Source organism: Nicotiana tabacum, chromosome 24 (genome assembly GCF_000715075.1).
Source record: "Nicotiana tabacum cultivar K326 chromosome 24, ASM71507v2, whole genome shotgun sequence".
In the NCBI taxonomy this organism is placed as follows: Eukaryota; Viridiplantae; Streptophyta; class Magnoliopsida; order Solanales; family Solanaceae; genus Nicotiana; species Nicotiana tabacum.
This window is the reverse complement of record NC_134103.1, coordinates 111,290,255-111,317,245: the sequence shown is the minus strand read 5'-3', so window position 1 is coordinate 111,317,245 and position 26,991 is coordinate 111,290,255. Positions and strand designations below refer to the sequence as shown.

At 40.2% G+C, this 26,991-nt stretch overlaps 2 protein-coding genes across 3 annotated transcripts; one reads left to right on the top strand and one right to left on the bottom strand.

The window, feature by feature from the left end:
• Window positions 1–2,336: 2,336 nt before the first annotated feature.
• Window positions 2,337–4,430, top strand: LOC107776252 (NAC domain-containing protein 100-like). Of its 2 annotated transcripts, none has more exons than XM_016596137.2 (3): window positions 2,337–3,242; window positions 3,390–3,667; window positions 3,754–4,430. In XM_016596137.2, the coding sequence occupies exons 1-3, from the start codon at window positions 3,050–3,052 to the stop codon at window positions 4,246–4,248; spliced, it is 966 nt and encodes a 321-aa protein (XP_016451623.1). In that variant the 5' UTR covers window positions 2,337–3,049; the 3' UTR covers window positions 4,249–4,430. The 2 variants fall into 2 exon arrangements, with proteins under 2 accessions (XP_016451623.1, XP_016451616.1); XM_016596130.2 differs by having other exon boundaries at window positions 2,338–3,242; window positions 3,751–4,430.
• Window positions 4,431–19,478: 15,048 nt separating this feature from the next.
• Window positions 19,479–20,359, bottom strand: LOC142178409 (uncharacterized). The gene is made up of 3 exons (XM_075247750.1): window positions 20,023–20,359; window positions 19,787–19,854; window positions 19,479–19,712 (listed from the first exon to the last, which is right to left on the bottom strand). The coding sequence occupies exons 1-3, from the start codon at window positions 20,357–20,359 to the stop codon at window positions 19,479–19,481; spliced, it is 639 nt and encodes a 212-aa protein (XP_075103851.1).
• Window positions 20,360–26,991: the final 6,632 nt, after the last annotated feature.

Below are 26,991 nucleotides of genomic sequence, written 5' to 3'. Positions count from 1 at the left end.
AGAGACGCGATGATAAGAAACCGGAATCAAGGCGAGGGTCTCATCGAGCCAGGGTCCGGGGGACAACGCTCACCCTCGAGAATATCGGAACCATGAGCCCGAGATCAGTCGAAATCCTAAAAGACTTCAGAGAGCATTGTCGGGCAACCGAGCACGATTAACAGAAGGCCATGATATCCGTGACCAAGCGGGTATCACGGCGTAGATCTTGGCACGTACCAGCTGAAATCTGGTGATTAATTAAACAGAAGATTTTTACCTTTTATGGAATTGTACCTAGAGTAGGATTCCCCTACAATATAAAGGGTGTGATTATTCATTAGACACCGTAACACGCATATCAAGGCAATATACTATTTTGTTTCTATGTTATTCAAAGTTCTCACTTTTGTTCATCCGTGCTCAGTTATTGTGAGTTTGGGATCGAGGGCGGACATCTCATTAAGGCTGTTAATGAGTCCGGAATCACCCTCCGTAAGTGATTTGACAATCTATTACGTCCTTTATCTGTTTAATCTAACGCAATTTATCATTTGTATTGAATTAATCCGCGTATCCTTAAAACCACCTACAAATTCAATTGTTATCCGTGTTTTAAGGTAAACCGTGATAAAACTAGGAATTTCCACGAGGGATAAAAAAATAATATAATTAACTAAACTGGAACGATTGCTATGCGATCCGTTTCACTTGTTTGTAATGACTAAACTTTATCTTTCTAGTAATGAATTACTTTTCCGTTTCCTAGGCCAAAAAAATAAAAACAATAGAATATCATCCTAGGATTTGAACCTTCTACTTACAAATTTTGAACCCCTGTTACCACTTCATATGTTTTTTCTTATATCAATGAGAGTCAATAGTTTATATTAGGGTTGGCAAGTGGGCCGGTCCAAACGGTCCCGGTCCCGGGTCGATCTCAAATTGAACGGGCCAAACGGGTCCGGGCTAAACGGGCTTTGTGTAAGAACCGGCCCGCGGGCTAAGTGGGCCCAACATATATATATTTTTTAAAAGCAATTAAATAGATATTAGAGACAAAAGGATGTTAAAAAAAATATCTAAGGCAATTCTTTGTAAATTTTATTATAGAATTGTGACCTAAATTTTATTTAACATCCTAAATTTTAATATTCAATATTTAATATAGAATATATATATATAGCTTATATACTATACACTTAGTATATATATACTTTTTAGTAGTAACATGAAATGACCAAAGTATGGTACTTCTTAGCTGGTATAAATATGGAATGATAGAAGATCAAGTTTTAGCTCAACTCAGATTACAGTTTCAACTAAAACTGAGTTGAGCTAAAACTTGATCTTCTATCATTCCATATTTATACTAGCTAAAAAGTACCATACTTTGGTCATTTCATGTTACTACTAAAAAGTATATATATACTAAGTGTATAGTATAATATATATAATATATTAGAGAGAGATTGTATATAAGCTATATATAAATATATCGAATATAGCTTATATATTATACACTTAGTAACAATAAAGTAAACAATAGTAGCAATTATAGAAGAAAATTAGAGAGAGATTGTGATAGATTGATGATTTTGTAAGAAAAAATGAAAGAATGATGGGGTATTTATAGTTGAAAATAGGGAAAAAGTGTAATTATAAAAAGTTTGGGATTAAAACAAAGTTGGGGGGGTTAAATGGCTATTTTATAAATAGACAACGGTTATTTTTGACAGCCCAACGACTATATTTTTTTTTAAAATAGCCGTTGGGACCGTTTGACCCGCTAAGGGACCGATCCGGTCCTGGGCCGGTCCCTGGTGGGCTAAATGGTTCGGGGCCTGGCGGGCCCAAATCATAGGACCGGCCCACGAGACCGGCCCAGGCCCACAAATCAGGGCCAAACGGTCCTGGCCCGTTTAACCCGTTTGACTCGTTTGGCCCGCGGTCCCGGACCGACCGGCCCACTTGTCACCCTTAGTTTATATATAACACAAGTCCTACTTGTTCAACATAATTTTTTAAAGGAAATCAATTCTATTCTTCTACCTAGCTCACGCATATTAATTATTTTACAGAATATTTGTGGCCTTTCACGAGCATTAGTATCGAGTACTTAAGAAACCGTAGACCTTTCGACAAAAATTCTGCTCTAAATCATGATGTATGTCTCATCCAAGAGCTAACAACATGAAGAATCTATGAAATGCTGGTTTGAATAAATCTTGATTGTATTGGCTTGCCCACTTGAATTATTAATAAAATAAAAATAAATCTTGATTGTGTACATGGGGTTAGAATGGTCATTTCCACTTTGATAAATGGGATAAGCTAATTTCAGGTAGATGATGTAAAGCTTATGTGATCTTCTTTGGTTGTATGTTACAAGGAAGACAGCTGTTTTCGCAAGCTTGGGAATTTTTTTTAATAAGGAAAGCTAATTTGGGAATAATATATGAGATAGATACACATACAAAGCAGCCTTAATCTTTTTAACAACTTATTATACTATTAAGTTATATGTTGGATGCTTCTGGTATACAGTTGAAACAACCTTGAAGGCAACAGTTGAAGTCTTCAACTGTTTCTCAAAACAGAAATTCCAAATTTCAATAAATTATATAACACCCAAAAGAGAAATCTGACTTTAGTTTAAAGAATTAGTATATTAATGATAAAAGAAATTGACAAATTTCATATGCATGGTTTTAGGGATGAAGTGTATTTGGTCAAATATAAAAGGAGAATGGATTTATAGCAGGAGCCAAGAAATGTTCAGAGTAGGCCATAAACCAACTTCTCCAGTTCCTTAGAGACCACGTTTCTATCTCTCCTAAAACCTGTAGTTATAAGCTTCTGTTCTTCATACTGCTTTTTTCAATCTTTAATTAGATTTCTCAAAGTAGGAACTGTTTGGCACAAACCCATTCAGATTTTAAAGGCAGTTGGTGAGTAATGGTCATAAAAAAGTGTGTGGATTAATTTTATGAAAGTAGTAGAAAAGAAAGCTGGTTTTACAAATCATTGGTACTATTATATATAGGGAAGAGTAGAGTTTTATGTATTAATGGAGAATATTCTTGGACCTGTTGTTAAGGAGGAGGATCAGCAACTACAGTTGCCTCCAGGATTCAGGTTCCATCCTACAGATGAAGAGCTGATAACTCATTATCTGTCTAAGAAAGTTGTGGATAACAACTTCTTTGCCATTGCTATTGGAGAAGTTGACATGAACAAGGTTGAACCTTGGGACCTTCCATGTAAGCTTCTCCTTTGTTTTTTTTAACTAATTGGACCAACAAAGAGCTGAATTTCAGTGGATCGTGTTCTTCTGTTGTTCCTGTTTTTGTTCCTACCATCTTTTTCTATTTTTACCTCTGTTGATTGTTTTTTGTTGTTAAATATAGGGAAGGCAAAAATGGGAGAAAAGGAATGGTATTTTTTTTGTGTGAGAGACAAGAAGTACCCAACAGGGCTGAGGACAAACAGGGCTACTGCTGCTGGTTACTGGAAAGCCACTGGAAAAGACAAGGAGATTTTCAGAGGAAAATCTTTGGTTGGGATGAAGAAAACTCTGGTTTTCTACAGAGGAAGAGCTCCAAAGGGAGAGAAAACAAATTGGGTCATTCATGAATATAGACTAGAGGGAAGATTGTCTCTTCAAAACCTGCCCAAGACAGCAAAAGTACTGATTTTTCATCTGTTTTCCCCTGTTTTCCCCTGTTTTATTCAAGATTCCTAATTCCTCATTGTTTTTTGACTATGCAGCAGAATGACTGGGTCATTAGCAGAGTATTTTATAAGAGCACTGGTGGAAACAAAGTCCATATTTCAGGACTTATGAGATTGAATTCAACTGAAATTGAAATGGGCAATTCTGTTTTGCCAACATTGAAAGATTCTGAATCCAGTCACGTGCACTGCTTCTCCAATTTCGTTAGTGCTCAAAAGAGCCAAAAAGAAATGACCAATTGTTTCAACATTTCTACTTCTATCCCTTCTCTTCCAAATAAATTTGCCTTGAACCAAACTTTACCACCTCAAGGTAACTTACTAAATCCTGGTTCATTTCCCATGCAAGGTCCTCCAAGCCTTAGGAATTTATATCAGAATCATGGTCAGAATATGGTGCAGAATTTGAAGAAGGAGAAAGAGATAGTAAGTTTATCACAAGAAACAGTTGTGAGCACCGATATGAATAATGAATTCTTCTCATCAGCTGCTGTTGTTGGACCACAGTATCTTGACTATCTTTGGAATTACTGAAATATTTGATAGAGAAAGACCAAATAAAGCAAAAAAACAGCAGAGGAAATAGAACTAAGTAGGTATTACATTGTGGGACTATTTGTGTATGCATATATTTTTCTGATTCTCTAAGGTGCATTTATGATGTTAATAATTATCTCCCCTGCATATCACATAATACTATGTTGATTTAAAGTTTTTCCCTTCTCTTCCCTTCTCTTCCCTTTTACTTGTTTCTCTATAGCCACTTATATGATGAAGTTGTAAATTTTGGTACTCCCTCCTCAGCAAAATTGGTCATATTAATCATTCAATTATACTTGTTTCTCTATAGCCACTTTTACTTATTTCTCTATAGCCCTTCTCTATAGACAGTGTGAGATTAGGTTGGTGCACACTGAGTTTTCTTGTGCTTCTCTCTGAAACTACATCCCAGAAAAGATGGACACCAGCTGTTCCATCAATCATAATTATCTTTCAATCGGAGATTTTTATTTTAATTTAGTTATAAATTTATCTTGTGCGACATCTATCTAAGAATGAAAAACAAAAAAAAACCTATTGATCAAAAATTCAAAATAAAGAGAATTAGGTTGTCTGTAAATACAATTCAGCTTGTGTTTGTTCTGTGTTTTGTCTATATCAGGACGAGGTAAGGAATTAGGTCTTTCTAATAGTAGACACGTAAGCAACTGGGACCCACACGCTCAACTTTTGGTTGTAAATACACTGCCAAGTGCCAAATAGGATACGAGGTTTAGGTTTCTTCTTAATAACGTCTGTCTTCTAGCTGGCTAACGAACTAAGACTTTCTAGCCATCATACAGAGGCAACGCAATCACTTATAGACGAATAAGTTATAATGTTATATAGTACTAAGTATTGATAGCCAAAGAATGAATTACATATAGTGTTTTAAAAGGTTTGGGCGAAGTTTTATATCAGTCATTACGGGTATACAAATCGAACCGAAAAATCGCACCAAATCGAAAAGTCAAATCAAAGCGATTAAAATACCCGACTAGGTTTGGTTTGATTTAGTTTGGTATTGAGTAAAACAATCCGAACCAAATCGACATATAAATATATAATTTTTGTATATACTTTTAAAATTTTATATAGAATTTTCTTTAAAAAATGTCTAGAAATATTTGGGATTCTCTTACGGGATATAGTATTAAATAGAATATGAAGTGCTCCATATTTATTAACCTTAAATAATGAGTTGTATGATCACTTTCTTATCAAGTGTTACTAAAATGCATCAATCTTTTTGTTCTTCCATATTCATATGCCAAGATCTATTAAATTCTTATATCTTTTTGAATTTGAAGTGGTTATTATTATTATTTAGGTATCATCTTGATTTTTATGTTTAGTTACTAAATTTGGTTAACCTTGAAAGTGTACATCAACAAAAATTATTGTCAAACGACTAAAAAATTAACTATCATGTGTTACTAAGAAAATTCTCCTATAAGAATATTTTAATAGATAATATGTTTGTAAAGTTTTTAAATTTTTACTAAACATATACTTACTTATAAAAAATTTAACAAAGTAAAATTGAAATAATATTTAAGTAATAAAACACCCGACAAAACCGAACCAATCCAAACCGATATAGTTAGTGTGGTTTTGATAAAAACCGAACCAACTCGGTCCATGTACACCCCTACCTGTCATAAAGCGAGGCATAAACCTAGTGGAACTTTTAATTTTTAATATTTATAAATAATATAATTGGATTTTTTTTTTAAAAAAACGGTAAATTGCATAAAAATTATAAAAAATTCAAAAAACAAATATATAGAACAAGTGAACGATATATATAAAACTGCTTTTTTCTAACAGAAACATTTTACTAGATTAACAACAAACAACCGATATCATGTCTACTACAAGCAACATAGAGTTTCTCGCACTCACAATACTTCCAAAAACATTGAAATATAGCAACAACTGAGAAGAAAGAGTAAATGTTAGTACTTCTAGGTTCGAATCTAAATTATTTTTATTATATTGTTTACCCGAAAAACGGATTGAGTTAAATTTGTACGTAGTTCTAAGGGTATGTGGTATAACTTGACACAAATCGTAAGAATGGATAGAAATATCAAGTGTCGACTATAGAGAATGAAAAATAAGCAAAGTTGAGAAGAAGATAATTTACAGATTAGGCAAGATGAATTAATTTATCAAGCTAAAAAAAGGGTAACTCTTTGATATATGGGTGCATAATATCTCAGTTACAATGTATGCTAAAAACTTGGTCCTTTCAGAAATAATAATCATCCCATTTATAGTGGAGAGATCCTACTTTAAATATAATTAAAAATATATAGTGGGAGGCCCATGATAAATCAGTTTTTCCATAATTCCTGTCGGGATTCTCTCATCTAGTGAGATTGCAACGTCTCTTGTCTATGAGCTCGATATTGATTCGAGCTTGGTATTGATTCGAGCTCTCGATCTTGACTCGAGCTCGATTCTAACCCGGCTCCTTGTATTGATTCGGGGTCAGTGTTGGTCGGTTTCTGCCTCATAAGCTCGATAACTTCACTTTGCATCATAGTTCGATTTGGATTCGAGCTCGATGATGATAATGAGCTCGACATTAATCGGTTCCTAGGGCTCGAAGCTAGGTGACCTGACTTCGGACCTCAACCTGATTATGAAGATGCTTCTCCGATCCAATGCCTTACCATTTCGACCAGCCCGTACGAAGGACTAACCGATTTGTACTGTATACAGATAGTCCCCTCATTTCTCGGGAAGGATGTAGCGAAAAACGATATGATTTTTCGACGGCTCAATCAGAAATAACCTGACGTTTACAATGGGATCGATCATGATGCACGTGATAGCTGTCCCGTCGGTTTAGTTTTTCAAGGCATTTAATGCGTGTCAGACGATGGTCAACCATTATCGAAATTGAACCGTCATTGCTATACCTATAAATAACCCTTTTTTCACTTTAATCACTTTTACATCTTCAAACTCTAAATTTTCTAACCTCTTTCTCATGCTTTCTGAATTCACTCCCACAATCTGTGATTACCTCTGATTTTAAGGTCGATAAAGACTCATCGGTTCTCGGCCGATGTGAGCCAGTATCGAGGTATATGTGTTCGATAACCGAGAGGCACCTCGAACAGCTAAAGAAAGACTGCAATTGGGAGAACAAAGAAATAGTAATCCCGTTTTCTGAAGAAGATATCACCACTTATGTGAAAATGTTTTTAAGTGTGTATACTTACCCTTTCACGTTAGGTCCCCTCGATCCCGTTATTATTGATTTTTGCCGCCAATACCAAATAACCCTATGCAAGATCCATCCTTCTTTTTGGCGGATCGTCATTTTGATCCATTACTTCGTGAACAAAATCGAGGGGATGCCTTTCACCCTCGGTCATCTCATCCGATTGTACTGCCCTCGCCTCTTTCGAGGTGGATTAATAAAACTTCAGCGTCGGCTACCAAGTTTCTGTTCTAGAGTATAGATGAGGACAGTGATCAAGGCTGGATGGGCAGGTTCATTCGAATAAATACTTCAGACCTGATTTCGACTGAAAAGATGCCTTTTCCCGAGGAGTGGAACATGAAGCATAAGTGTAATTCTGCCATTATCTTATGCTATTTTGCCTCTTCATTCCTTTTCTGACCGATATCCCCCTTCTTGTGATGCAGCGGTTCCCTGGATGCCCGATGCAGTCCCCGATCTCAAGAACTGGGTATAGGATTTAACTTCGACCTCCACATACGCCGAGCGTTTGTGGCGTGATTTATCCAAGGGCCGATGGGAGGCCAAAAATCATGGTGAGCCTCTTTCTTATATCTTTGGTAGTTCGAATGAGATTCTTTCTATATGCTTAAATCAATTTTCCTGTATGTAGGTGTGGGCAAAGATGCGGTTTTGAGGCCCTCATCCGCTGAGGAAGAGGCTTCGGCCTCTGATCCAAAGCCGGTGAGAGATAATAAGAGAAAAAGGGCCTCTTCTTCCGAAGACCCAAAACCGAAGACGAGGATGACTCGTAAGCCAAGGAAGAATACCATCCCTTTAACCATGGAATCAGTTCTGCATCTAAGGGATGAAGACGAGGAAGAAGAAGAAAATGATGGGTCCGTACTGGTGGCCCGAACGAAGAAAACCATCGATGCCCCTAAGGCAGTTGCATCGATGGTGATTTATAAAGCTCCGCCTCGGACTGAGGAGATATCCGAGGAAGGTTCGGGCAGAGTCCCCGAACCATTAGAGATTGAGGATGCTTCTTACCGAAGTCAACAATCGATGGGTATATCAAAAGAGACCGATTCTGATGCTCTCTGAACTGAGGAGAATTCCCCAAGCGAGTCGCTTGGGGCAATAGTAATCGGGGACTTGCCCAATCTCCCTGCTTTTTCCGAAGGGGCGATTCGGGATGCCCAAGCTTTGGGGGGCCACGAGATAAACCGATCACATAAAAGGGAGGACCCCTTCTGCGATTTGTTTATTGGTGTCGAGGATGTTGTTGGCACTAGTGATGCATAAGATCTTTTCCTCGGAGTGTAGCAGGCTTTGAATCGGGTAAGCCTTAACTTACTTCGTTGGTAATGCTTTTACGTTTGTTTTTCTTTTCTAACTTTGCTTCTTCTTTCTTTGCAGGTCGCAACAGTTCAGAGAGAAGCATGTTCACGGTCTCGATCCGAACTGCGTCAATATGAGGCTGACCTTCAACGGGTCACGGAGAAGAGGAATACCCTTAAATTCCTCTTAGGGCAGAGGGGAGAGAAAATCAAAGACCTCCGAGCTGAGTTGGCCAAGGCTCACTAAGATCAGACCAATCTGTCCGAGCAGGTAATGATACTTTTAAAATCCTATGGGCTTGATACAGGAATGATGGCTAATTTTTCGGTCTCACAGCTGCAGCAGAAAATTGAGATGATCGGGAAACTCTGTGAGGAGGTTGATGTGGTAAAAGCGGAGTCTTTGAAGTGGAAAGAAGGTATGGACCACTTTGCTGCAGAGAAAAAGGCTCCTCGGGCCCAATTATCATCGGCCGAAAACCAACTTCAAAGTATGAAGGAAAAAAGCTCGGTTCAAGCAAGAAGAATAGAGGAACTCGAGGCTTGTTTGGCCTCTGAACTTGCCAAGGCCGAATTTGATGCCGAAAAGGCAAAGGCCGATGCGGATGCATTCGTGGCCATCTATCGGGCCGATGCTGAAGCTGCTCAGGAACAAGCAAGAAAGGCAGCCGAAACCGCCAACACTCGAGCACATTGGGTTGCTGAACTTGCTAAGTGTCGATCTCAGAGGGAGACCCTCGAGGAGATCTATGCTCGAGGTTTCTACCTTACTGAAGATATAAAAAGGGCTAAAGAGCTCGAAACCAATGCTGAAGCCTCTTCCGATGATGATGATGATGATGATGATGATGATGATGATGATGGGTCCGAGAGCGGGAAGGAGCCCGATGGAGAAGAGACCGCCCCCGGAGATAACCAATAAACTTAGCCCTTAGTTTTTTTTTTTTTGTAGTGTCCTGTTCGGACATTGTAAATATTCTTGTATATATAAAGATCATTTCTTTTCTTGATTCGCCTCTATTTTATTCTCTCCCTTGAGAAGATTTTGTTTTATTCATTCCTTATGGAGGTTTACATAAGGTTTTAGGCAATTTGACCGAATTCGGATCTTGTAGCCTTCATAACCGAGTGAGTGCTTGCTTAAAACTCGAAATAAGGTAGCCCATAGGCTTAGTAGTCGAGTGAGTGATTCGAACTTCAAGGTAATGTTTCCCGTATGCTTATTAGTAGAGTGAGTGATTCGAACTCGAAGTAATATAGCCCGTAGGCTTATGGTCGAGTGAGAGTTTGCTCAAACTCGAAATAAGAGTAGCCCGTAGGCTTAGTAGTCGAGTGAGTGCGAACTCGAAGTATTATAGCCCGTAGGCTTAATGGACAAGTTAGAGTTTGCTCGAACTCGAAAGAAGAATAGCTCGTAGGCTTAGTAGTCGAGTGAGTGATTCGAACTCGAGGTAATGTAGCCCGTAGGCTTATTAGTCGAGTGAGTGATTCGAACTCAAAGTAATATAGCCCGTAGGCTTTAATGGTCGAGTGAGAGTTTGCTCGAACTCGAATTAAGAGTAGCCCGTAGGCTTAGTAGTCGAGTGAGTGATTCGAACTCAAAGTAATGTAGCCCGTAGGCTTAATGGTCGAGTAAGAGTTTGCTCGAACTCGAAATAAGAATAGCCCGTAGGCTTAGTAGTCGAGTGAGTGATTCGAACTCGAGGTAATGTATCCCGTAGGCTTATTAGTCGAGTGAGTGATTCAAACTCGAAGTAATGTAGCACGTAGGATTTAATGGTCGAGTGAGAGTTTGCTCGAACTCAAATTAAGAGTAGCCCGTAGGCTTAGAAGTAGAGTGAGTGATTCGAACTCGAGGTAATATAGCCCGTAGGCTTATTAGTCGAGTGAGTGATTCGAACTCGAAGTAATGTAGCCCGTAGGTTTTAATGGTCGAGTGAGTGATTGCTCGAACTCGAACGCAAAGTATTGTAGCCCGTAGGCTTTATGGTCGAGTAAGTATTTGCTCAAACTCGAGATGATGTAGCCCGTAGGCTTATTAGTCGAGTGAGTGATTCGAACTCGAAATAAGAGTAACCCGTAGGCTTAGTAGTCGAGTGAGTAATTCGAACTCGAGGTAATGTAGCCCGTAGGCTTATTAGTTGAGTGAGTGATTTGAACTCGAAGTAATGTAGCCCGTAGGCTTTAATGGCCGAGTGAGTAATTGCTCGAACTCAAACTCGAACTCAAAGTATTGTAGCCTGTAGGCTTTATGGTCGAGTGAGTGTTTGCTCAAACTCGAGATGATGTAGCCCATAGGCTTATTAGTCGAGTGAGTGATTCGAACTCGAAATAAGAGTATCCCGTAGGCTTAGTAGTTGAGTGAGTGCTTGCTCGAACCCGGTTGGGATAAAAACCGATATAAGGGAAAAAGAGTGCAACGCGTACTTTAAAATCTGAGGTCTCGATGTTTTTGGCTAAACTCCTGCAATGAGTTAGTATCGAATATATGTAGACGAAAGAAGGGAGAAAATCATACCTTAAAAATAATATCATTTGAGGTGTGACACGTTCCAATTGCTTGGTAGTTGTTCGCCGTTTATAATACCAAGTTTGTAGGATCCTTTACCGATGTTTTCGAGTACTTGATACGGCCGTTCCCAGTTTGGACCCAGTTTTCCTTCGTTTGGATTTCGGGTGCTAAGGGTGACTTTCCTTAGCACTAAGTCCCCAATTTTAAAATGGCGAAGCTTGGTTCTTCGATTATAGTATCTTTCGATCCGCTGCTTTTGGGCGGCCAATCGGACGAGAGTGGTTTTTCGTTTTTCATCCAATAATTCAAGGCCAGTATTCATAGCCTAGTGATTTGACTCTTCTGTTATATATTGAAACCTGGCACAGAGTTCTCCGACTTCGACTGGAATCAAGGCTTCAGAGCCATATACTAAGGAGAATGGGGTTGCCCCCGTACTGGACTTTGATGTTGTTCGATACACCCAAAGAACTTCGGGTAGGATTTATCTCTATTTCCCCTTAGCGTCGTTCAATCTTTTCTTTAGATTTTGAATGATAGTTTTGTTCATCGATTCGGCCTGTCCATTCCCACTAAGGTGATACGGTGTTAATAATATCCTTTTTATCTTATGGTCTTCGAGGAATTTCGTCACTTTGCTGCCGATAAATTGTTTCCCATTGTCACACACTATTTCGGCGGGTATCCCAAATCGGCATACGATATGATCCCAGATGAAGTCTATAACCTCTTTCTCCCTAACTTTTTCGAATGCCTGTGCTTCAACCCATTTATAGAAATAGTTAGTCATAAATAAGATGAATTTAGCTTTACCTGGGGCCGATGGCAGAGGGCCGATAATATCCATTCCCCATTTCATGAATGGCCATGGGGATATGACTGAGTGAAGTTGCTCTTCGGGCTGATGGATCATCGGTGCAAACCTTTGACATTTGTCATATTTTCGAACAAACTCCTTTGCATTTTTGTCCATATCGATCCAATAATATCCTGCTCTGATTATTTTTCAGACTAATGAATCGGTACCGGAATGATTTCCACAAGTACCCTCATGAATCTCACGTAGGACGTAATCGGTGTCCCCTGGTCCTAAGCATACTGCCAATGGTCCATCAAATGTCCTTCGGTATAATGTTCCATATGCAATCAATATGAACCGAGCAGCTTTGGTTCGTAGGGCCCTCGAATTCTTAGGGTCCGATGGGAGCTTTCTGTTCTTCAAGTATTAAATATACTTATTCCTCCAATCCCAAGTTAAGCTTGTAGAGTTTATCTTGGCATGACCTTCCTCGATCACAGATCTCAAGAGTTGAGCAACAGTCCCCGAGCAGATCTCATCTTCCCCGACCGATGATCCCAAATTTGCAAGTGCATCGGCCTCACTATTTTATTCTCGAGGTACATGTTGTAAGGTCCATTCTTTGAAACGGTGCAAAGTTACCTGCAGTTTGTCCAAATATCTTTGCATTCTAGCTTCTCGAACTTTAAAGGTTTTGTTTACTTGATTTACCACCAGTAAAGAGTCACACTTGGATTCAATGATTTCTACTCCTAAGCTTTTAGCTAGTTCGAGACCTGCAATCATGGCCTCATACTCGGCCTCATTGTTAGTCAACCTAGTAGTTTTGATAGATTGTCTAATAGTGTTACCCGTGGGCGGCTTTACAACGATGCCTAAACCGGACCCCTTCACGTTCGAAGCCCCGTCCATAAAAAGGGTCCATACCCCCGATGATGTACCCGATTACAATAAGAGTTCTTTTTCAATTTCAGGTACGAGGTTTGGCGTGAAATCAGCCACAAAATCCACTAAAATTTGAGACTTGATGGCCGTACGGGGTTGATATTTGATATCGTACCCACTGAGTTTGACGGCCCATTTGGCTAATCGGCCTGATAGTTCGGGCATGTGAAAAATATTACAAAGCGGGTAAGTGGTTAATACACATATGGGGTGACATTGAAAGTATGGTCTTAACTTTCTAGAGGCGCTTATCAGTGCAAGTGCCAATTTTTCTAAGTGTGAATGTCTAGTTTCTGGTTCTCCTAAGGTTCGACTTACATAATAAATGGGAAATTGCGTACCTTGATCTTCTCGAACTAGGACACCACTTACCGCGATTTTCCGATACTGCCAAGTACAAGCAAAGTTTTTCGTCTGTTTTTGGAGTATGAAGCAGTGGTCGGCTCGATAGATATCGCTTTAATTCCTCTAATGCTTGTTGGCATTCTGGGGTCCAAGCGAAATCGTTCTTCTTTTTGGGTAGATAGAAAAATCTGTGACTTCGATCTGACAACCTTGAAATGAATCGGCCTAAGGCAGCAATCCATCCCGTTATCCTCTGCACGACTTTTACACTCTCCATGATGGCGATGTCTTCAATGGCCTTGATTTTATCGGGGTTAATCTCGATTCTCCGATTTGATACCATGAAGCCGAGAAACTTGCCCGAACCGACCCCGAAAGCACATTTCTCGGGGTTGAGCTTCATGTTGTATTTTCTTAAAATCTCGAATGCTTCCTGTAAATGAGCCAAATAGTCCTCTGCGCGCAGGGACTTAACTAGCATTTCATCAATATAAACCTCCATTGATTTACCTATCTGTTCCTCGAACATTTTATTTACTAGGCATTGGTAAGTAGCTCCTGTATTTTTTAGCCCGAAGGGCATTACATTATAACAATATGTTCCATACTTGGTGACAAATGAAGTCTTTTCCTGGTCTTCCGGGTTCATTTGGATTTGATTATACCCGAAATAGGTATCAGGAAATGTAAGCACCTCGTGGCCGGCCGTGGCATCGATCATGCGATCGATGTTGGGCAGTAGAAAAGAATCTTTAGGGCATGCCTTGTTTAAATCCTTATAATCTACACACATTCTAAGTTTGCTCCCTTTTTTAGGGACTACAACTACGTTGGCTAACCATTTAGGGATATTTCAGCTCCCGAATGGACCCTATTTTGAGAGGTTTAATTACCTCGTCCTTTATGAATGCGTGTTTTACCTCGGACTGGGGTCTTCTTTTTTTCTTCACTGGTTTGAACTTAGGGTCCAGGCTTAGCCGATGCATCGCTATATCTGGTGGAATCTCTGTTATATCTAAATGAGACCAAGCAAAACAATCTATGTTATCTATAAGAAATTGAATAAGCCTTTTCTTGAGTTTGGGGGTTAATCCCGTTCCTAGGTATACCTTTCGTTCGGGCAAATGCTCGATTAGTATGACTTGCTACAATTCTTAAATCGTTGATTGGGTAGCATCAAAATCATCGGGAATCACGAAGGATCGGGGGATCCTTTGATCATCATCTTCATCGATCTTCTGATTTTCTGGTTGGGTTAGAGTTGATGTCCGTGGTTGCTATTTGGCATCTCGTTCCCCTTTTGAGTCCGATCCCTTTATTGACGAAGGTAAGGATATCAGATTCACTTCCTCGACGGCAAACATTTCTCTTGCAGTCGGTTGTTCTCCATACACCATTTTGACTCTCCTGGATGTTGGGAATTTAAGAACCTGGTGTAGGGTCGAAGGTACAGCTCTCATGTTATGGATCCATGACCTTCCAAAAAGGGCATTGTACCTCATGTCGCCTTCGATTACGTGGAACTTCATTTCCTGAATGGTTCCGGCCACGTTTATCGGCGAAATTATCTCGCCTTTGATGGTTTCACATGCCATATTGAATCCGTTTAGAACCAGGGTTGCGGGTACGACTTGGTCTGCAGACCGAGCTGTTCTACAACCTTCGATCTAATGATGTTGGCCGAGCTACCTGGATCAATTAACACACTCTTAACTTTAGTTTTATTCATAAGTACGGATATTACCAGTGCATCGTTATGAGGTTGTATGACTCCTTCTGCATCTTCATCATTTCCTATGGGTGCGTAATCTTGAGTTCGAGGTCATTTTTCTCTCATAATCGATGTCTTAGTGTGTTTAAGCACCGGCCCTTAAGGGGTGTTGACGCTGCCGATGATCATGTGGATGACGTGCTGTGGTTCTTCTTGTTCATTTTGTTTGCCGAAATCCATGTTTTTGAAATGGTTCTTCTCCCTGTCACTTAAAAATTCTCGAAGGTGCCCTTTAATGAATAACCGGGCTACCTCCTCTCTTAGTTGCCTGCAATCTTCCGCTCTGTGGCCATGGGTGCCATGATATTCGTACATTTGATTGGGATTCCTCTAGGTAGGATCAGTCTGCATGGGTCGAGGCCATTTAGTGTCTTTGATGTGCCCGACAGCCGACACGATAGTGGATGCATCCATGTTGAAGTTATATTACGATAATCGTGGTGCTTCCTTAGATCCGGTAAGCCTGTCGAACCCACTTCTCTTCATCAACCCCCGAGACCCTTGACCTCGATCACTTCTTTTGTAGCTTTGTCCGGGGTTACATCTCGATTCATTGATTCTGTGGTTTCCACTGTACAGTCGGTATCGGTCCCTGATCGGACATTGTTCTCGATTGATATCCCTTCGAGCAGAGGGTTCAGCTCCCAACTGATCATCTTCGACTCTAGTTTTTGATTGGTACTGATTGCGCACGTCGGCCTAAGTGATAGCTGGCTATTTGATCAGGTTATGCTTCAACCGCCATGAAGCCGTCGAACTTCATTCGTTCAAACCTTGAGTGAAAGACTAAACAACCCAATCGTCTTTGACTGGTGGCAGATCTATACGCTCCATTTGAAAATGAGATACGAACTCCCTTAGCATCTCGTTATCCTTTTGTCTTACCTTGAACAGGTCCGACTTCCTGGTCTCGACTTTTATGTCCCCGGCGTGTGCTTTTACGAAGGAATATGCAAGCATAGTAAAAGAATCGATAGAATTAGATGGAAAATTATGACACCATATCATTACTCCCTTTGACAGGGTTTCACCGAATTTCTTCAACAATACAGATTCGATCTCATCATCCTCTAGATCGTTCCCTTTGATGGAACATGTGTATGAGATGACATATTCGTTGGGGTTGGTAGTTCCATTATATTTAGGAATTTTGGGCATGCAGAACTTCTTTGGGATCGGTTTAGGAGCTGCGCTCGGGGGGAAAGGCTTTTGTATGAATGTTTTGGAATCTAATCCCTTCAATATTGGTGGTTCCCCCGGGATATTATCAACCCTGGAGTTGTATGTTTCCATCTTTTTGTCGTTTGCTTCGATCCTCCTTTCTCCCGATTCTATTCGTTTGGTCAGTTCTTCAAATATCTTAGCAATTTCGGGATTAGTCCCCGACTCCTGCTCATTTGATTTCACTATAGCTGGTTCCGTTGTATGGGCGATTTCTCGGGGTTGACTGGGCTCCGGTCTACTCGGTATCTGGGTTTGACTCTGCAACTGAGCTATCGCTGCCTATTGAGCTTGCAACATTTCGAAAATCATACGCAAGCTGACGCCGTTTTCTTCGACGTTATGGGTATCTCGAGCTGCAGATCGAGTGCCACCATGTATGCTATTTTCAGGTTCAGAATGTAGGTTCGCCTCAATGGCCACATGCGAATTAATGTCTATCAGCAATTCGATTCGAGCTCCAACGGCGTTGACAAGTGTCCTTTCGGTACTGGGTGTCAAGTTGTTATTCTCATCTTGAAGACCAGCTTCGTTGTCGATAGGTAAGGCCATTTAATTGATAGTTTAGTCGTTGCTAATCCGAAATCAAAGACACTTCCGAAAACAAGCACAAAACGGCGTGTTTTTTGCAGATTTGTATCAAATAACCACTGTTATCCTTAGCCCCACAGTGGGTGCCAAACTGTTTACCCGAAAAACGGATTGAGTTAAATTTATACGTAGTTCTAAGGGTATGTGGTATAACTTGACACAAATCGTAAGAATGAATAGAAATATCAAGTGTTGACTATAGAGAATGAAAAATAAGCAAAGTTGGGAAGAAGATAATTTACAGATTAGGCAAGATGAATCAATTTATCAAGCTAAAAAAGGGTAACTCTTTGATATATGAGTGTATGATATCTCAGTTATAATGTATGCCAAAAACTTGGTCCTTTCAGAAATAATAATCATCCCCTTTATAGTGGAGGGATCCTACTTTAGATATAATTAAAAATACCTAATGGGAGACCCACGATAAATCAGTTTTTTCATAATTCCTGCCGGGATTCTCTCCTCTAGTGGGATTGCAACGTCTCTTGTCTATGAGCTCAATATTGATTCGAGCTTGGTATCGACTCGAGCTCTCGATCTTAACTTGAGCTCTCGATCTTGACTCGAGCTCTCGATCTTGACTCGAACTCGATTCTGACCCGGCTCCTTGTATTGATTTGGGGTCAGTGTTGGTCGGTTTCTGCCTCATAAGCTCGATAACTTCACTTTGCATCATAGTTCGATTTGGATTCGAGCTCAATAATAATATCGAACTGGACATTGATCGGTTCCTAGGGCTCGAAGCTAGGTGACCTGACTTCGGACCTCAACCTGATTATGAAGATATTTCTCCGATCCAATGCCTTACCATTTCGACCAGTTCGTACGAAAGACTAACCGGTTTTTACCGTAAAACATATATGATGCTAGCAGTCATCAAAACAGAACACTCTCGAACAGACTATCTACTCTAGCTCATACAAATTTAACATCAATGATCTTGCGTTTTTTGGGCTTAGGAGGAAGCAACTTCTCAACAGTAATCACATCTTAGCAAGCAACAAAAATTGCATCAGTGTTCACTTTTGTAATATAAAAAGCACAGTTCCTTTCTCCAAGAATAAAAATGTTAGGGTAGTATTTTGTTTTTCCAATCTTTTTGGATTTATATATATATATATATATATATATATATATATATATATATATATATATCAAATAATATTAAAAAATGTCAGGAGGTCTTACAAAATGAAAGAAATAAACTTTGACAATTACATAGCCCCTATTACCAGAATTGAGTAATGATGCTCAATAATGATATTACATGAATGTATGCTAAGTACAATAAGAGAATTTAATTTTAAAACTAGGCAAGGTAAGCCCTCGAAAATGAAGCGTAAATGTGATCTGTTGCGTAAATGGCCATCTTCAAATTGTAGTACTTCCCATTGTGCATTCAGTAAACTCATAACCAAGTTTTCCCAGCATATGTAGTCCAAAATTGCAGTCGAAAGTGGCCCATTCTTCAACGTTCCAATTGACACTTTCTTGTTGTATGTTTGTTGCCTCGTTTTTTCTTTGTATGCACAGTTGCATTTGCCACCCCAAATCCACAAAACAGACCTGCCTTATGTATTATGTTAATGAAATCCCTTGGCATTTGTATCCTTAATGCAATAAGATCCAAACTTGCAACCAATATCCTATGCATAACCTTGTCGCCCATACACAAAAACTGGGCAGTTTTTTCAGTAACTTTATGTTGTTTCCCATAGTTACTTCTTTCCTTACAACTTATCTCGAGATGACTTAAGTTTAGTATGATAATAACTAACTTAAAATAGGCAAATGTCAAGATACCAAAGTCAGTTGCAAAGTGACTGGGCATCTGTGTAGAGCTGGCCTACCTCTCGTTGGTTGCTTCAAGCTTATGCCTATCATTAATTTCCTTTCCTGGGAATGAGCAAAAATTGCTAAGATCCCCCATAGAAGTTTAATCAATGAATAGGTCATGATTGCAGAAATGTATAGCCTCTTTGGACCAGCCTTTGTGCACATGAGTGAGCATGCATAGTTTGATGACTAAGTCTTGTGAGTTCGAGCAGAAGTCTGAGACAAAATTTGTTTGGTAGTCTTCCTGATATTCGGAGGTAATGAAATGTACTGAGATTTTAGTCCACAATGCACTCATGGATCCAATTTTTGAGCACCAAAGTCCCCTACTATAACCGATCATCGAGCTCCCGGGCATTAGTTGTTCCTATTGAGTATTTCTTCTGATGTGAAGATTAAGCTGTATTTTATTCATATCCATCGTCTGCCAGTTGCAGCTTTCATTTTGGGGCAGTGATTGATATGTATAACTGGCAAAAGCTTCCAGTTTGGGCCATTTAAGCTCGCCTTGCCCATCATCCTCCTTAGCCTTCATGCTTATGCTTACTATCAATCTTTCTCCAAGAGAATGAGCACTGGGTGCTAATACCATCGTATGGAGTTTAATCAATAAGTATGGCATGTGTATATTAAATTCTTCTCCAAAAAAGAGAACCATGTTAGCAAAAAACAGTATCATCATAGTGTACTATATCTCCCTCTTCATTTCTCAACACAAAACCAATAGAACTTCTACCTGGATTTCCCATGGAAGTCCCATCTGTATTGACTTTTATCCAGCCTTGGTTTGGAAATTCCCACAATACCTTTGAGTACTTCAGTGTAGATGTATGTTTCTCTATCATGTTTTGTATATCTGGCCTCTTATGAGAGATGTCTGAATACCTGGCTTCCTAAGTTAATGAGAGACTGCAGAGTTGAGGAAACCTGGTAAGTGACCCTGCTTACCGTGACTGCATCTCCATACTTGTAGTTGTTCCTTCTCCTCTTCCACAATTCTCACACTATCACAGATGGCAAAGCTTGCATTATAGGCTGTAATTTGGGTATAGAATCAGCAGTACCAACATTTAACTATAGCCTGGTGAAATGTGATTCTATCAATGGAAATATCGGCATGACCAAGAAAATAGTTTCACACTGTATTGGCAGTTTATCATGTGAAAAAAAGATGTTGCATTTTTTCTTCCTTTGGCTCAGCACAACACCAGCATTTAGATGCTATTAGGTACCCCAGCCTCCTAAAGAAGTCGTCCAGTGGCAGCTTATTTTTCCAAACTTTCCACATAAAGAAAGCAATTTTGAAAGGCAGTCCTTTTACCCAGATTTTCCTATAAGCATTGCAAAGTTCATGTCTCCTTCTTAAGTATTTCCACGTAGATTTGACACAAAAAACTCCCCTCGATTCTAGCATCCAAACAGGCTTATCAAGGACATCACTCAACACTCGTGGTTTCATGTTTTCCAGAATATAAGTTGCAAGATCATCTGGAAATATCTCTCTGATCTTCTCCTCATCCCAATGCCCTTCATACACCATATCGTATATGTTTTGTATAATTTTATCACATACAAAATCAGGAGGTGTGACAAAGTATAAAGCACCCAATCCTGTCTAGTTTTCAAACCAGAACAAGGAAGAGCCCATCTTAGGTTGCCATAGTATGTGATGCTAAATGATATCTCTACACTCAAGCATCTTTCTCCTAATATGAGATCCCCCCCTCCAAGGCACCACCATAGGATTGAGTTTTTTGCAGTATTTCTGGCTCAAAAAAGAACTCCACAGACTAGGCTTTGTTATGAAATTCTACCATAGTTTACAAAATAAAGATGTGGATATATCATGTAGGGATATGAAACCAACACCACCCTTTTCACATGGTAAGCATAGAGTGTTCCAAGATGCCCAATGTCTGCTTGAAACACCAACAAAATTACACCAAAAAAATTGTGCAAAATTCTTGTGTAGTATGTTGATCACATATGATGGAGGATTTAGAGAAGATAGCTGGTATATAGGCATCCTTTGAAGCACATGAGATATAAGCACTGCTCTCCCTCCTATAGATAATAGTTTCCCTTTTCAATTTTACAGCTTATCCATCACCTTAGTTAAGAGGCCTTAGTAGTAAGCCATCCTTTTTCTAAGGTAAAATATTGGGCACCCAAGGTATGTAAAAGGGAACTCCTGCTTAGGAGTGCCTGTGATCCTTTGAACCTTCTCTGATCCACTACCTGTTCACTGGCAGAATGGTGCATATATATAGCTAATTTTCTCTTATTTATTAGTTGACCAGAAGCAACTTCGTATGCTGTCTTCCATTATAAGTTGCAATGAAGTATCATCTGAAGAAGAAAAGATGATGGTATCATCAGCATATGCTAGATGATTTATTTTGGGACTCCATTTGGGCAATCCAAATCCACAGAAGTACAGATTCTTGTGTAGATCATTTAATCCTCTAGACATTTCCTCTGAAGCCAGAATAAATAGACATTGCCTCTAGACATTGCCTCTGCAGACAGTGGGTCACCCTGCTTTACACCCCTGGTCGATCTAAAAAATCATGGGGCTGTCCATTAAGCAGCACAAAATACCAGTTATTCGACATAATCTCATACACTAAACCTATCAATCTTTCTTCAAATCCCATCTTCCTTAAGACCATTGTCAAAAAAATCCAAGAAAGTCGATTATATGCTTTTGTCATGTCCAATTTGATCACAATATTTGGACCTGCCTTAGTTCTTAATCGTATGTATGTAATTATCTCTTGTGTTAATAGAACATTCTCCACTATGCTCATCCCTTTTACAAAACTAGCATGTTCATCTGAAATTAAATCAGGAAGAATACCTACCAACCTTTCATGAATGACTCTTGAAAAGACTTTTCACAACTTCCTTCTTGTTTGGTAGCAAAACCAGAATTGTATGAGTTACAAACCTTGGTAGTTCATGTCCATTGAAGAATTCTTTCATCATATCTACTATATCATCACCAATTATATCCCAACATGAGTGAAAGAAAAAATCAGTAAATCCATATGGAACTCCAGCACTTTCCCCATTTAAACCAACAAATTTGACCTCTTCCTTGGTAGGCTGTTGCACCAACTTCAAATTTTGAGTATTATCCACCATTATAGGGACATGATCCAGTATTCCAAATGCTGTCGGGATTGTATCTTCATGGAACTGTGCTTGAAAAATCCTTACTACCTCCTCAGCCATTTCTGCAGTTTCTCCTAACCATCTGCCAGCATTATTATGCACCCTTCTCAGTTGTAGTCTTTTCCTTCGACCATTAACTTGTGTATGAAAAAACTTTGTATTTCTATCTCCATACTGAAACCAAGACATGCCAGTTTTTTGCTTCTAAAATTCTTCCTCTAGATCTAAGTACCTGATAAGTTCTGCTTGAACTTTATGCAGTCTTTCTCTATTTTGAAATGTAGGATGCCTCTCAAATTCAACTTCATGTACGAGTACCAACTCCTCTAAGCTTGCTATCTTCTGAAAAGATATCACCATAAGTTGCTCTGCTCCATATTGATAAAGCCTTCTTCAACCTCTTCAATTTGTGATTGAAAATGAAAAAAGGATCCCCAGCAAAGTCAGCTTTCCAGTTCTGTTTTACTACGTCCTTGAAAGTATGATGTTTTGTCGAGAAATTGAGAAACTTGAAAGCCTTATTTATTGGTGTAGAATCAGAATTACCTAACAATAACATAGGGTTGTGATCCGACCCTATTTTTGATAGGTGAGTGACCTCTATGCTAGGCATCATCTGTTGGAATTCTATGTTGGCCAAGCAGCGATCTAATCTTTTAAAGATACAATCCTTGAACCGATGTAACGTTACCTGCAACTTATCCAAGTATCTTTGCATTCGTTCCTCTCTGACCTCGAACGTCCCATTAACTTGGTTCACCACAATGAGGGAGTCGCATTTATCTTTGATCACCTCTACCCCCAAGCTTTTGGCCAGTTCGAGACCTGCAATCATGGCCTCATATTCGACCTCGTTGTTAGTCAATTTCACAATCCTAATAGATTGTTTAACTACATTGCCTGTTGGTGGCTTTAATACGATGCCAAGTACGGACCTTTTTGCGTTCAAAGCGCCGTCCGTAAAGAGGGCCTAGAATCCCGAAGAAGTCCCCGAGTTCAACAATAACTCTCTTTTGACCTCGGGTATTAGGGCCGGCGTAAAGTCGGCCACAAAGTTTGCCAAAATTTGAGATTTAATGGTGGTTTGGGGCCCATATTCGATATCGTAACCGCTGATCTCTATGGCCCATTTGGCCAATCGTCCCGAGAGCTCGAGTTTATGTATTACATTCCTCAATGGGTAAGTAGTTACAACACACATGGGGTGAAATTAAAAGTACTGTTTCAGCTTCCTAGAGGCTCTTAGCAAAGCAAGTGCCAATTGTTCTAGGTGAGGGTATCTAGTTTCGGCCTCTCCTAGAATCCTGCTAACATAATAGATTGGAAATTGCGTACCTTCCTCTTCCCAGACCAGGACTCCACTTACCGCTATCTCGAATACTGCTAAGTACAAGTATAGTTGCTTATCTGTCTTCAGAGTATGAAGCAGATATGGGTTCGAGAGATACCGCTTGAGTTCCTCCAAGGCTCGTTGGCACTTCGGGGTCTATGAGAAGTTATTCTTTTTCTTCAACAGTGAGAAAATCCGGTGGCTCTTATCGGAGGACCTCGAGATGAATCGCCCCAGGGTGGCGATACGTCCGGTTAACCTTTGAACGACCTTGACATTGTCTACAATAGTGATATCTTCAATGGCCTTGATATTATCGGGATTAATCTCAATTTCTCGGTAGGACACCATGAATCCGAGGAATTTCCCAGACCCGACATCGAATGCACATTTCTCCGGGTTCAACTTCATATTGTACTTCTTCAATATGTTGAAGGTTTCCTGCAAATGTTTCAAATGGTCCTCTACTCGCAGAGACTTTAACCAACATATCATCAATCTAAACCTCTATTATTTTCCTATTTGTTCTTCGAACATCCGATTTACTAGGTGTTGGTAAGTGGCACCGGTATTTTTTAGTCTGAATGGCATCACGTAATAGCAGTAGGTACCGTACTTAGTGATGAAGGAAGTTTTTTCATGATCGCCCGGGTCCATCTGAATTTGGTTGTACCCGGAGTAAGCGTCGAGAAAACTGAGGATCTCATGGGCGGCCGTTGTATTGATCATGCGATCGATGTTAGGCAAAGGGAAAGAGTCCTTGGGACATGCTTTATTCAAGTCTTTATAGTCTACACACATTCTTAATTTGTTTCCTGTTTTAGGGACTACTACTACGTTTGCTAATCAATCTGGATATTTAACCTCCCGGATGGACCCTATTTTAAGAAGTTTAGATACCTCTTCCTTGATGAACGCATGCTTGACTTCGGACTGGGGTCTCCTCTTCAGCTTGACCGGGTGGAACTTCGGATCCAGGCTCAGCTTGCGAGTGGTTATTTTCGGTTAGATCCCTGTCATGTCAAGGTGGGACAAAGCAAAACAATCTATGTTAGCTATAAGGAATTGAATAAGTTTTTTCCTGAGCTCGGGACTCAATCCCGTGCCCAGATATACCTTTCGATCGGGCAAGTACTCGATCAGTACGACTTGATCCAGTTCCTCGACTATTGATTTGGTAGCATCGGAATCGTCGGGGGTTATGAAAGATCTGGGAACTCCGTAGTCATCATACTCATGAGCCCCCTTCTTCTCTGGTTCGGTCGGGGCCGTTATCAGAAGTTGCTATTTGGTTTCTCCCTTGGCGACCGAACTCGGATCCTTTGGTATAGAAAGTACGGATACCGGGACCACTTCGTCGGCCGCGAACATCTCTATTGCGGCCGGTTGTTCTACATAAATTGTTTTTATCCCTCATGGCATTGGGAATTTCAACACTTCATGCAAAGTTGAGGATACTGCCCTCATGTTGTGAATCCACGGTCTCCCGAACAAAGCATTGTACCTCATGTCCCCTTCGATCACGCAGAACTTTGTTTCCTGAATGGTCCCGACGGTGTTTACCAGTAATGTTATCTCCCCTTTAGTGGTCTCACATGCAATGTTGAATCCGTTTAGAACTCGAACTGCAGGCACGATTTGATCTTGTAGACCAAGCTATTCCACGACGTTTGATATGATGATGTTGGCCGAGCTACCTAGATCAATTTAACACACACTTAACTTAAGATTTATTTATGAGTAAAGATATTATCAGTGCATCATTGTGGGGATGCACGATCCCTTCTGTGTCCTCGTCGTTGAAAGACAAGGTTCCCTCCGGCACGTAATCCCGAGTCTGTTTTTCCCTTGTGATGGATACTTTGGTATTCTTCAGCATCGGCCCCTGGGGAATATCGACCCTACCGATGATCATGTTAATGACGTGCTAAGATTCCTCCTACTCGATCTGTTTATTGGAATCTCTATTCATGAAATAATTCTTAGCTCGATCGCTCAGGAACTCTTGGAGATGTCCATTGTTGAATAGTCGGGCTACTTCCTCTCTTAGTTGTCGACAATCCTCTGTTCTGTGTCCGTGAGTGCCATGATATTTGCACATTAGGTTAGGATCCCTTTGGGCTGGATCAAACTGTAGAGATCGAGGCCATTTGGTATCTTTGATGCGTCCGATGGCGGATACAATGGTGGCGACATTGATGTTAAAGTTGTACTACGATAACCTTGGTGTTTCCTTAGGCCCGATGGGCCTATCAAAATACTTTTTGCTCATGAGTCCCCTGTTGTTTTGACCTCGATCACTTCTTCTTTTGCTTCTCATAGGGTTTCGCCCAGACCCACTACTTCAACGATCTCCATTGTATGGCTGATACTGATCCCTGTTTAATCTTGGTTCATGATCAATGTCTCTCTTGACTTCGTCAAAGGCTCTTATGGGATAAACAGACCCGGAAGGGGCCCCAAGATGATCATCTTCGACCTTGATTTTTGATTGATACCGATTATGTACGTCGTCCCAAGTAACAGTCGGGTATTCTACCAGATATTGTTTCAATTGTTGTGAAGCCAACGAGCTTCGAACATTGAGTCCTTGAGTGAAGGCCTGAATGGACCAATCGTCCGCGATCGGAGGCAGGTCCATCCGTTCCATTCGAAACCGGAACACGAATTCTCTTATCATCTCATTATCCATCTGTTTCACTTTGAAAAGGTCTGACTTCCTGGTCTCGACCTTGATAGCCCCGGCGTGTGCTTTTACAAAGGAATGTGCAAGCATAGCAAATGAGTCAATGGAATTAGGAGGTAGGTTGTGATACCATATCATAACTCCCTTTGACAGAGTTTCCCCGAACTTTTTCAGCAGGACAAACTCGATCTCATCATCCTCCAAATCGTTCCCTTTGATGGAGCATGTGTAGGAGGTCATATGCTCATTTGGGTCGGTTACTCCGTTGTACTTAGGAATCTCGGGCATGTGGAACTTCTTAGGGATCGGCTTCGGATCTTCTCTTGGAGGAAAAGGTTTTTGAACAAACTTCTTGGAATCCAGGCCTTTTAATATCGGCAGTGCCCCTAGGATTTGGTCGACCCTGGAATTGTAAGTTTCCACCTTTTTGTCATTGGCTTCGATTTTCTTTTCTACCGAATCTCTTCTCTCCCGATTCTATCCATTTTGTCAGCTCCTCGAGCATATTTATGATCTCGGGGTTGGTCCTTGATTCATTTCTGTTCGGCCTCTCCGTGACTGGTTCATTTCTGTAGGTGACTTCACGGAATGGCTCAGGCTCAATTCTGCTTGGCGCGTGGCTTTGGTTATACAACTGGGCTATCGCTGCCTGTTGAGCCTGTAGGATTTCGAAGATCACCTATAAATTGATCCCATCATCTTTACCTTTGTGCGTATTTTGGGCAATCGATCGGACTTCCCTACAGACGTTGTTCTCACGATCGGTAGGCATATTTGCATTGATGGCCACATACGAGCTAGCATCGATCGGGTCCGCGACTAGAACTTCGCCGATATCGACGGGGGACACCTCCTTACTGGGTGCTACGTTGTTGTTCTCGCCATGGTGGCCGGATTCGGCATCCACGTTTAGAGAGGCAGACTCGGAGTTCGACATTTCAACCTTAACCTGGAATCAAAGATACTCCAAAGAATAAGT

Excerpts from the sequence above, each read along its gene's own strand:
- LOC107776252 (XM_016596130.2), top strand. The coding sequence starts at position 3,050 with ATGGAGAATATTCTTGGACCTGTTGTTAAGGAGGAGGATCAGCAACTA. Across the intron at positions 3,243-3,389 it reads TGAACCTTGGGACCTTCCAT|GGAAGGCAAAAATGGGAGAA; the intron begins GTAAGCTTCTCC and ends TGTTAAATATAG. Across the intron at positions 3,668-3,750 it reads ACCTGCCCAAGACAGCAAAA|CAGAATGACTGGGTCATTAG; the intron begins GTACTGATTTTT and ends TTGACTATGCAG.
- LOC142178409 (XM_075247750.1), bottom strand. The coding sequence starts at position 20,359 with ATGGTGTATGAAGGGCATTGGGATGAGGAGAAGATCAGAGAGATATTT. Across the intron at positions 19,855-20,022 it reads AGCATCTAAATGCTGGTGTT|CCTATAATGCAAGCTTTGCC; the intron begins GTGCTGAGCCAA and ends CCCAAATTACAG. Across the intron at positions 19,713-19,786 it reads AGGAGAAGGAACAACTACAA|GAAGCCAGGTATTCAGACAT; the intron begins GTATGGAGATGC and ends TCATTAACTTAG.